The 12,330-nt window shown below is 41.3% G+C and overlaps 1 protein-coding gene across 1 annotated transcript in view; it reads left to right on the forward strand.

Moving 5' to 3' along the window:
• The window catches only part of LOC138974212 (uncharacterized), a 188,014-nt gene that overhangs the window by 88,318 nt on the left and 87,366 nt on the right, over nucleotides 1-12,330 (forward strand). Inside the window, exons 33-36 of the mRNA XM_070346935.1 lie at nucleotides 1,463-1,495; nucleotides 2,222-2,479; nucleotides 3,937-4,173; nucleotides 8,784-9,023. Of these exons, the coding sequence (XP_070203036.1) occupies nucleotides 1,463-1,495; nucleotides 2,222-2,479; nucleotides 3,937-4,173; nucleotides 8,784-9,023 (768 nt within the window). The remainder of the gene's footprint in view (nucleotides 1-1,462; nucleotides 1,496-2,221; nucleotides 2,480-3,936; nucleotides 4,174-8,783; nucleotides 9,024-12,330) is intronic.

Genomic DNA, 12,330 nt, shown 5'->3' on the forward strand with positions numbered 1-12,330 from the left:
AATATGACGGAGATGATTTGAAGAGTTGTATAAGATATGTTGGGGCGTCCTTATAGACGACTTTATACATAAATGAACATTTATTATACAAAAGCTGCTTTTTTAAGCTTAACATCCCAATAATTTTCATCTTTTCCTCTCAACAAGAGAGAGAGAGAGAGAGAGAGAGAGAGAGAGAGAGAGAGAGAGAGAGAGAGAGAGAGAGAGGGAGAGAGAGAGATAGAGAGAGAGAGAGAGAGAGAGAGAGAGAGCATGTGGTCCTTCATCATTTAAATATAAACATATTGTATTAGTATTAATCAGAATTGTCAAAAAGTTGTATCACATGTCAACACTAAATCAATCTAGTGGGCAGAGTGTTTAATCTGCTAGTGAACTCAAGGGTACTGATATATTCTCCTTTTGACACGCGCACACTTACCTCTGCCTGTCTGTCTAGGTCTTTCTGTCTCAGTTGTGTCTGGGTCTGTCTGTCTAGGTCTGTCTGTCTATGTATCTGTCTGCCTGTGTGTATGCAGAGTTTTCTTTAACATGCACTGTTTCTTTCTTTATGAATCCGTCTGTCTGTCTAGGTCTGTCTGTCTCTCTGTGTCGGTCTGCCTGTCTAGGTCTGTCTTTCTCTCTGTATTTGTCTGCCTGTGCGTATGCAGAGTTTTCTTTAACATGCACTGTTTCTTTCTTTATGAATCCGTCCGTCTGTCTAGGTCTGTCTGTCTTTCTGTGTCGGTCTCTCTGTCTAGGTCTGTCTTTCTCTCTGTATTTGTCTGCCTGTGCGTATGCAGATTTTTCTTTAACATGCATTGTATCTGTCTTTATTCCCCCCTCTGCTTCTTTACCTGTGTAAACTTGTAGGGGTAGTTATTTTTCGATAATGACCCAGCAACCAAACACATAACGACCCAGCAACAGCCTGAATCCTCGATAGTGCAATGGGTTGAGAAGTTGTTCTGTTTCGGTACTACTTTTTGCGACTGAAAAGTTCCGAACGCTCTAACGTACGAAGTATACATCTCTGGAGCAAACAATACAAACATACCGCATTTAAATTAACAACTACAGGCCTGAACACATGAATCTTCATATAAAATCCATGAGTTCGGTTGTTTTCTGAATCTAGGTTTGCCGTGCTCAAACGTTCATCACAAGCAATTTCCCGCAAGGCAAGTAACTCATACTTTGTCTAGCGACAAGAGTAGTTCCCCTTCTTTTCACTCAGTTTCTTCGACAACAGACTGCAATCCGACGGTCAGTTTTCAACTCGCATTTTTCATGATCCGCTAACTTCGACCATTATTTTTAATAATCACTGAGACTCGGCGTGTAACATCTACTTATGTATCCGTGCGTCTGTCTAGGTCTGTCTATAGGTCTGTCTCTGTGTCTGTCTGTCGGTCTGTGTGTATGCAATTTCCTTTAACATGCACTCATGGAATGAGTTAATTTTCATTTCTATCCTGTACAGAAAACAACATCAAAAGCGTCTTCTGGACGAAATGTAAGTGTTTTTGTCTGCTGTGATTTGAGTTATACCATAGCTTTGGTTACATGGAACTAGTTTTACAATCGCTTCTGATGGACGTAGATTCTTGGTAGATGATATTGCATTACACTGGCGACACTTCAGGCGATCAAAGGGTCAGTTTGTAACGCTAACTGAGAGGGGGATGGGGGGAGGGTGGATGTGGAGAAAACGGAACTCACCGAAACATATTTTCCGAAAAATTTCTATTTGCAGTAGATGCATAGGGCCTACCCCAGATCCAGATACAATGTTCGTTTTGGAAATGTAACGAGCAAAGCAACTTTAGCACGCGCGTGTGTGCGAATGCGTAGCTATAGATTGTGCGCGCGCGCGTGTGTGTGTGTGTGTGTGTGTGTGTGTGTGTGTGTGTGTGTGTGTGTGTATGTGTGTGTGTGTGTGTGTGTGTGTGTGTGTGTGTGTGTGTGTGTGATTAGTTGTTGGATAATTTGCATGCGGAAGTGTCATCCTGATGCCCAAAAAAACCCGGGCATACACTTGCGTCCTCACAATGAATTAAAGAATTTCCTAGGTTAGCCTGCTTCCTTGATGAATAGACATTTCCGATATACCCTGCCTCACGTCAATCTCAAACAAATTATGTTTAAGGACAAGGTCAATGAAAGCTCTATTAGAGAGACAACAATATGCTGCTTTGCTTGGGTGAAAGTCGATTCATGCTTGTCTTACTTGCGTTTCTAGCTGCTCAAGTAACCCGGCACAATGTGGCATTACGAAAGCCAGTGACCTACCACTCATTCCATGCTACCAAACCGAATCACACGTTATATCAACGACCGGAACTTACAAACAACATCAACAATGATTGCAAACCGCAGAAAGCCCCTTTCCATGGAGAACAGTCCGTCAATTTCTTCATCGTCACTCTGTCAGATCCTTCTGAGGGAGAGGTGACACCAGGTGCTCATTACAGAGTCTACGGCGTCATGATATCTCAGGGTAAACTTTTCTTTTGTTCATTGTTTGCGTTTGAACCTGTCCCTGGCGGGCGCAGTGGATAAGGCATCGGCCTTCTGGTCGGAAGGTCGTGAGTTCAAATCCCGGCCGCGGCCGCCTGGTGGGTTAAGGGTGGATATTTTTTCCGATCTCCCAGGTCAACTTATATACAGACCCGCTTGTGGTCGTATCCCTCTTCGTGTTTTGCACGCAAGCACAAGACCAAGTGCGCTCGGAAAAGATCCTGTAATCCATGTCAGAGTTCGGTGGGTTATAGACAGACGAAAATACCCAGCAGGCTTCCCCCCAAATCGGCGTATGCTGCTGGAATGGCGGAGTAAAAACGGTCTCACACATAAACATCCACTCGTGTTAAAACATAAGATGAACCCGTCCGTGATTGCTACTGGCACAGTCGCGTGTGTTTTAAACAATCGAATGGCAATGTTTCAAGAGTTATGAGGGTCCTCTCCTTCGCTACTTTCACCTTTCCCGTTCCTGAATTAGGTACCGTGTTTATCCTTGCTTTAAAGCACACATCTGAATAATGTATATTTTATAATTCATCGTACATTTTTCATCACCATCATGTTGTTGAAAACATTTACCTAAACGGCCATGATCCCCATTAGAAAAAAACAAGAACAAAACAAAACAATACTGCATCCAAGCGTGTGGGTTTTTTTTAATTGACAAAAATCCCTGATAGATTGGATACTCCTGTTTATTTCAAAAGGTCACACAATATCTCTGCATTTAATTAAAGAAGAAAACAAAACTGAAAAATAACAGTTGGTTGGTCTATGCTACCAGTCAGCAAGAAATCAACACACTTGAACATTGAACATGTTTTCTCACACATCAAACGTAGGCTAACACGGTGATTGGATGCAGCACCACGCAGTGTAGTAATTAAGCACGACGCCGACGATGATGTTGCTGCTTTTGAGGATATTGCTGCTGCAGTTGCTGCTGCTGCTACTGCTGCTGCTGCTGCTCAACATGTTCTTGCTATGGCATGTAATGACATTAATGGTAATAGTGGTGGTGTTGATGATGATGATGGTGGTCATGGAGATGATGATGGTGGTGGTAGTCATGGATATGATATTGATGATGATGGTGATGGTGGTCATGGAGATGATATTGATGATGATATTGATGATGATGATGATGATGATGATGATGATGATGATGATGATGGTGATGATGATGATGATGATGATGATGATGATGATGATGATGATGATGATGATGATGGTGGCAATGGAGATGATATTAATTATGATAATGATGATGGTGGTCATGGTGATGAATAAGAATATTGTCACGACGACGGTGAAGACTTCGAAAACGATGACGATAATGATACTCATATTCTCATATTCTCATGTGTTTTCCACGGACAAAAAATGTGCATCTTAGCGCACTGAAAACTAAACACGTGCACTTTTAAACAGGTTGCTCACCTGAGACGTACCGTTACACTGTGCATGTGGGCATGCATGATGACCTGAAGGGCAGACTTGTTACCAAGGACACGGTTTGCAAGAGGAATCAGATTGTCAAAACATGTTCAACTGAGCTTATTCTGTGTGAGCGGATGACAGTCGGTACCCACGTACGAGTGGATATCTTCAATCTGAGATGGGAACAAATCACTATCTGTAATATCCAGGTGTATGGCAGGCTGTACGGTATTTGCTGACGGAGTCATTATTGTTCTTTTTCAATGTTTTCCCTTTTTTGCTGTACCTACCTTTTTTCTAACAGATTGTGTAACAACGCCGTGCTAATATAGCTCAATACCCGCGTTCGGTCATTAGTAGACTATATGTATGCGTGATACGTTTGGATCTGGTATAATATTATTTGTTATAAGAAAACTATCATTTAATAAGATGTGCAAGGTGACCGGCCCCCCCCCCCAAAAAAAAAACAAAAAAAAAAAAAACAAAACCCAAGTCGCGTAAGGCGAAAATACAACATTTAGTCAAGTAGCTGTCGAACTCACAGAATGAAACTGAACGCAATGCAACGCAGCAAGACCGTATACTCGTAGCATCGTCAGTCCACCGCTCACGGCAAAGGCAGTGAAATTGACAAGAAGAGCGGGGTAGTAGTTGCGCTGAGAAGGATAGCACGCTTTTCTGTACCTCTCTTCGTTTTAACCCTTACACTGGTGCAATTCTGTAACACATGTTACATAGCCACTGGTGAAATAACAGAAACAAAAATAAAGAAAAACGGTCATAGGTTTTCGCATCCATGGGAGGTAATCGGAACGACCAAACAGACTGAGCCAGTAGCACGACATATGTCGTGACAACCAGGTGACGGTATACGTAAAGTAGCGCGACATATGTCGCGACAACCAGCCTAAGGGTTAACTTTCTGAGCGTGTTTTTGGCTCACGAAGTGTAGCCTATGCGTTCGTAACTTTGTCTGTCTGTGCGTGCGTGTGTATGTGTGTGCGTGTGTATGTCTGTGGTAGAAACTTTAACATTTCGTCATTTGAAGACGTCACATTATGGCGTAAGAGGGTTAGACGTCACGCGAAGGAATTACTGAAAGTCTTGGTCATTGTTATTTTGAGCGGGCCGAGACTAGTTGGCAGTCGTGTCGTAGGTATTGTTGACTCTCTCTCTCTCTCTCTCTCTCTCTCTCTCTCTCTCTCTCTCTCTCTCTCTCTCTCTCTCTCTCTCTCTCTCTCTCTCTCTCTCTCTCTCTCTCCCTCTCTCTCTCTCTCTCTCTCGCTCTCTCTCTCTCTCTCTCTCTCTCTCTCTCTCTCTCTCTCTCTCTCTCTCTCTCTCTCTCTCTCTCTCTCTCTCTCAACTTCAGGCCCTTCAAGCGTTATTATTCTGATTTGTTTCGTTTTGGTTTCATTTTTCATTGCTCATTTTTCTTGTTGATTTATCTCCCTTTCCCTCTTCTTTTGCGCTTGGAGGACATCATCTTCTCTGATAAGTCGTTTTGATATTTGTATTGTTGTTTTCATTTTGTTTTTAACCTGTTGAAGACCATTAGGTCGAAACGTTGTTCATTGTCATTTGTTTATATATTTCGTTGCGAGTCCAGAATATTAGGTATTACTCTTAGTCGTGTCCCTGTAAGTAGGCTACATGCAGACAGACATATCTAGATCTAGTGTCTCGCTTTCTTGCACAGTGTCACCTATGCTTTATCTGTGTGTGTGTGTGTGTGTGTGTGTGTGTGTGTGTGTGTGTGTGTGTGTGTGTGTGTGTGTGTGTGTGTATGTGTGACGGAGTGATTGAGTTTGTGTTACTGTTTGTCTATTTCTTACGTGAGCCTTGAAGGCTTCGCCTCTTGTTAATCCAAACATATCATATCTATATGTTTTTGGAATCAGGAACCAACAAGGAATAAGATGAAAGTGTTTTTATTTAAATTGATTTCGAAAATTTAATTTGGATAATAATTTTTATATATTTTATATATAGAGCTTGTTTTTAATCCAAATATAACATATTTATATGTTTTTGGAATCAGCAAATGATGGAGAATAAGACGAACGTAAATTTGGATCGTTTTATAATTTTTTTTTTGTACAATTTTCCGATTTTGTAATGACCAAAGTCATTAACTAATTTTTAAGCCACCAAGCTAAAAAATGCAATACCGAAGTCCGGGCTTCGTCGAACATTACTTGACCAAAATTTCAGCCGATTTGGTTGAAAAATGAGAGCGTGACAGTGCCGCCTCAACTTTCACGAAAAGCCGGATATGACGTCATCAAAGGCATTTATCAAAAAAATGAAAAACACATCTGGGGATATCATACCCAGGAACTTTCATGTCAAATTTCATAAAGATCGGTCTAGTAGTTTAGTCTGAATCGCTCTACACACACACACACTCACACAGACACACACAGACACACACAGACACACACACACACACACACATACACACACACACACACAAACACACACACACACACACGCACGCACGCACATACACCACGACCCTCGTCTCGATTCCCCCCTCTACGTTAAAACATTTAGTCAAAACTTGACTAAATGTAAAAAAGAAGAAAAAAAGAAGTCCGTCTACTACCAGCAGTAGCCGTAGCAATAGTACTCAACAATATATTTGATTTGTTATACTTTTTCTTGCACATGAAATTAAAATAAATTCAGGTTATGGAAGATCTGTTATAAAGGTTATTGTCAGTAAGTACTGGTGTCACATGACTGATGTGAACCAGTTGATTGGCTAATGGCGATGCGCTAAAACTGTTAGCGCACTCTTGGAGTGCGCTAACTTTTCCACAGAGCGTATTCTTACGCCCTTTGCCTAAGCAAGACTGTGCTCTCATTATCAGAATTAATTACTGACATGTAGCTTATATTCTCCACAATACCAAATGACCATAAATTCCCTGCTTCTCAATTAAAGCAGAAGTGGTTTTTTTCTGACAGATTGCATGTGCCTGTGCCACAGTGCGGCCGCCACTGATCTAAAAATAGAAGCCGCTGTGTTTCATCTAAATCTCGCCGACTTGCATAGATTCTTCTCATATGCCGTGTTAGTTGCATGTAGCTTATCATCCACATTACCAAATGATGAGTTAATATAAAATTCCCACCCGCTAGCAGAAAACACAAGTGTTATTCCGATAACGTACCAGCTAGACTAGTTTGGAAGACTGACTCGATCGACTCTGTCATACGTAGCCGCACTGACTACACTGAAATACGACTGCATCAGTTCAGTAAATGAATGGTTTCCGAATTATTATTTCAAGGCAAGAACAATCGTAATCGAAAACGTGTAGAGTTCAGAACGTTCTTACCCTATATAAGACTTATTACCAGCGTGCCTCGTGCGTGCAGACTCAGGGGCAGTGCAGACTGCATGCAGTGGTTTGATTGCCCTAGCAGACGACATAAACCCCGCTCAGCAAATTAACATGTTGGGCAAATGTGAACGAAAAAACGATGGGAATATAATACGTGTAGGGTTCAGAGCATTCTTACCGTTCATATGTAGTACCAGACTCCCCGATGAGTGAAGATACCACACGAGAAACATGCCACATTTATTTTGGAAATGTGCTTTCCGTCGACCGTGGCAAGGGGCAAAACTCTGCACAGTCAATCTGTCGAAGCTCGAGGAAGGTTTCGAAACCAAGAGCACAGTCCTTTCTCCGAGTTTAAATGAGGTCTCTATGAAAGATCATCACTTTTTAGCTTAACGCTACACTGGAATTTACCAACAGAAATTAAAACAAGAGTTTGTGTGTGACGAAAGCACGACACACTTGAGACAAACCACACAAAAGTAGATCCAGTGACACAAACCTGACCACACAGTTACGCATATCCAAATGCGCGTTGCAAAATCTGCGTTTTGAATCTTTTTTTTCTCTGGCGGTACTGACAATATCGTTATTGAAACAATCCCAGTGCACTAAGGGATTTATAGAGCAAATCTCGAAAATAATTATTGAACTCAGCGCTATGCGCTTCGTTCAATAATTAATTTTCTCGATTTGCTCTATAAATCCCTTAGTGCACTGGGATGTCTCAATAACTTAAATTATTTGTAAGTTCAGAAATATGTTGTAAGTTCGGGATCAGCTCAACATTAAGCGCGAGTTTTGAATTTGATTAACAGCAACTCTTACCCAATAGCCCTCCAGATTTATTTTGCTTAGTTTATTTGAAGAATGTGGTATATTTAAACGAACCTAAGACAATATGTGACTTGAAGGCAGCAGTAACATGCAGTATCAGGTCATTTTCCATAGAGGTATTATGGGGGACACACCCGTTCTAGTTCTACGACGTTTAATTGACCGGCACGGTTGGCCTAGTGGTAAGGCGTCCGCCCCGTGATCGGGAGGTCGTGGGTTCGAACCCCGGCCGGATCATACCTAAGACTTTAAAATTGGCAATCTAGTGGCTGCTCCGCCTTGCGTCTGGCATTATGGGGTTAGTGCTAGGACTGGTTGGTCCGGTGTCAGAATAATGTGACTGGGTGAGACATGAAGCCTGTGCTGCGACTTCTGTCTTGTGTGTGGCGCACGTTATATGTCAAAGCAGCATCGCCCTGATATGGCCCTTCGTGGTTGGCTGGGCGTTAAGCAAACAAACAAACAAACACACAGACGTTTAATTGAAATCAGCGGAAACGTCCAACTGTGTTTGTGTGTGTGTGTGTGTGTGTGTGTGTGTGTGTGTGTGTGTGTGTGTGTGTGTGTGTGTGTGTGTGTGTTAAAACATGCATTGACATCTTAAAGTGTATCATCCCTGGAATGATCATTCTCATGATATTCTCTCAGACAGTCGAGATGGCTTGGTGAACGTCGCCTTGTACAAATACGCACGTCACAGTGGAACACACACAACTCAGCCGGCTGCATTGGCGGTTGACGGAGTCCTGAAACGAGTCGACCCATCACCTGAGTGGGCAACGTGCACCAGAGCCACCATGGAACCAACAACTGATAAGAGCTGGTGGCTAGTGGACTTAGCCAACGTCTACGATATTGAAGCTGTTAATATCCAGACCAACACAAGTCGTGAGTATTGTGACCAAGTAAAATACTAGTAATTGCAAAAGTTATTAAACAATGTATTCATCCTTAAAAATCCCCATGCATAATACATCATGGTCAACCCAAATTATTTAAGAAACATGATAATAAAACGTTGTCTTTTGACAACAATTCTTCATATCATGCATAGTTGCTGTGTTATCAAATTCTTTATAGGCATGACAATTCAATTGAAAAACCATTGAGACTGTTGCCAACGGGAAGACTGAAGTCGATTTGACTACAGTTTTCAGCCTTTGGTTAATAAATAGCACAATTCAATGCTGAGATGAACCTGTTTAATATCTGATACTCAATATTCTAGTTTAACTCGCAATGGGAATTCCTCGTAACATTCTTCGTTTAGTAGGGTAGTGGATAGTCTCAACAAGTCTCCATACATCTGCAGCATTAATAGTCTGCATAAACATATCCGTTCGTGAAACAAATAATTGTTGAGATGTTTTCGAAAGTTTCCTAAGCCAATTTCCGAATAGTACCAATTTAGTTGCTGAGTTACTTTGAGGTTCACATATCTTTAGGAAGTCTGTTAGTTTTTGTCATGGTCATTCATCAGTCAAAAAGATCTGTTGCTGCTAATGCTTGTACGTCTACTACTATAATTGCTACCACTAATGATGCTGCTACTGCTACATACAGACCTGCTTCTAAGAAGCTTGTTTAATATAAAGCTCTGTTACATAAGAAATAAAAAGAAATGTTTTCGCCGAAGGTCTTCTTTGTAAAGACTCACACAAAAATAGATAAACACATATTGCTTATGAGAAAGCGCGCCTATATTGTTCCAAATATACATGGCTTTAGCTCGGACGTAAGAAAGTCGAGTCAGTTTGTATCAGCCACCGTTCTCAGGAAGGAACAGTTTTCAGTCAATTTCCTGTTAGCGAGATCAGCAAACTTTCTCATGAAGGGACATTTTTCAGTCAATTATTTTCATGTCAGCGAGATCAGCCACGTACCGTTCTCACGAAGGGACAGTTTTCAGTCAATTTCCTATGAGCAAGATCAGCCAACCGAAAGTATTTTTCAACCAAGCATTCCTTCAAATGAAGGCCGTTTTGATGTCGTACTGGATGTATGCCAGTGTTTAGAAATACTGGTGCACGATAGTGAAACTGCTTGCGTTGCATTGCGTTTCGTCAGAAGCCTATCATAATAGAAGTAAGTATCTGGTATTACCAGCAGTCGACACGCAGTGATACATATGCCCTTTGACCTTTCCTTGGGGATATTCATTACTAAAAATAGAATACGGGATTGTGGGAAAGCTGTCCAAGGGCACTCACGCACTATAATTGATTTTCAATACACTACTCAATACCTTTGGGATAAATCAAAAAGAATAGCATGCAAGTACATTGAGTTCAGAAAATATGAAACAAAGTTTAAAAATCATGATTTACAATAGTAGTTTGTGGACTCGAGACCACCGGCATTGGAGGCAAACGTCTTACTACCGCACCACAAGGCTTACACAAGCGAGGCGTGAAAACTAAGACTTGAACTGCCAACATAACTGCCACGTGCCCGAGTTTTCGAATCGAGCATGTGTTGACTCGTCGTTTTCCCCGTTCGTATTTGTGTTTTGTATGTTTTGTTGATATCATCATAACATGTAGTCACGGTGTTGCCTATAGGGCAATCAATTTTCACCAAAGCCGATGTCACGGTTACTAATAAAAAACAAAGAAATGAATGGGTAATTCTGAAAGTACTCAATAATTATGCAACTTTTTTGTTATATTTCGATTCATTTCACAATCCAAAACGTTTGGAATGAAGAAAATGAATAAAATACAAGAATTACGAGTTCAGACAAAAATAAAAATAAAATTCCCGTCGAACCCGGGACCATACAAGTAAGGACTAGCGCATGGTCGAGCACGTTACCGACTGAGCTATTCTGTCGCCCTCTAGGCGAAGGAGATTTTAACTTCAAATATTACGCTTGAGATTTCGAACGTGGCGACAACTGGGTGGCCGAGTGGTAACGCACTTGCGCTCGGAAGCGAGTTCGACCCTGGGTCAGGGCGTTAGCAATTTTCTCCCCCCTTTCCTAACCTAGGTGGTGGGTTCAAGTGCTTGTCTTTCGGATGAGACGAAAAATCGAGGTCCCTTTGTGTACACTATATTGGGGTGTGCACGTTAAAGATCCCACGATTGACAAAAGGGTCTTTTCTGGCAAAATTGTATAGGCATACATAAAAATGTCCACCAAAATACCCGTGTGACTTGGAACAATAGGCCGTGAAAAGTAGGATATGCACCGAAATGGCTGCGATCTGCTGGCCGATGTGAATGCGTGATGTATTGTGTAAAACAATTCCATCTCACACGGCATAAATACATCCCTGCGCCTTGAATATGTGCACTATATAAATTGCTTAAAAAATATAAAAAAAATTCCCTGCGCTTTGAACTGTACCCACGGAATACGCGCGATATAAGCCTCATTGTGATTGATTGATTGATTGAACTGACTCGAGTTTCCAAGTCTCTCCGTTCGTATTTGTGTACTGTTCTCTATATCTCATTGTTTGGGGCTAATTCAATTCATAACTGACCCTACGCTCCCGGTCACTTTGTATAAGTTTGGAAAGCAATATGAAGTAGCGATAATTTCAAGCGCGACTGATATTATTGATACGAAATGCATTGACCAATCGCCAAAAAGCCCTGACGTCATTGCAAAACACACAAAATCCTCTATTCTCGATGACATACTAAGGAGTTAGCTCGGGAGAACGACGATCTATGGACGGTTTATTATATAAAGGGAAGTCAGCGGTTAAAAACGGGCGTCGATAGAGCCAATGAACAGGGATGGGAATTAACTTCTAGTATGATGGACATCTGGTCTCGTATATATTCAGTACCTCAGACTCTCATACAAAACAAATATTGTTCACATTAGCTCGAACAGGTACCTGTACTCTCTGTTCACTGATTTGGAGGAGGGGATCAGACTCTCTCAGTTACAGTCCAAATGGCTGACAGGAACTACCCCGCATTGCTGTCTTCATAGCGAAAAACTGTGATTATTGATGATCTTGAAAACAACTTGCATAAACTTGAAGAGGTATGAGAATATACGCAGATTCCAGCCAGCACATTTCAAATATTCTTAAACAGAAAAAAAAGTACAGTTTAACATTTCTGGGAAAAAAGTCATCTTTTCAACATATATGTTGTTTTTATTTTTATTTTTTTACTTAGTTGTGCTCAGGCACGCTCAAATTACTTTCTTACACCGAGCTGCTCGGATAGAAGA

This window comes from Littorina saxatilis, linkage group LG8 (assembly GCF_037325665.1).
Source record: "Littorina saxatilis isolate snail1 linkage group LG8, US_GU_Lsax_2.0, whole genome shotgun sequence".
NCBI lineage: Eukaryota > Metazoa > Mollusca > Gastropoda > Littorinimorpha > Littorinidae > Littorina > Littorina saxatilis.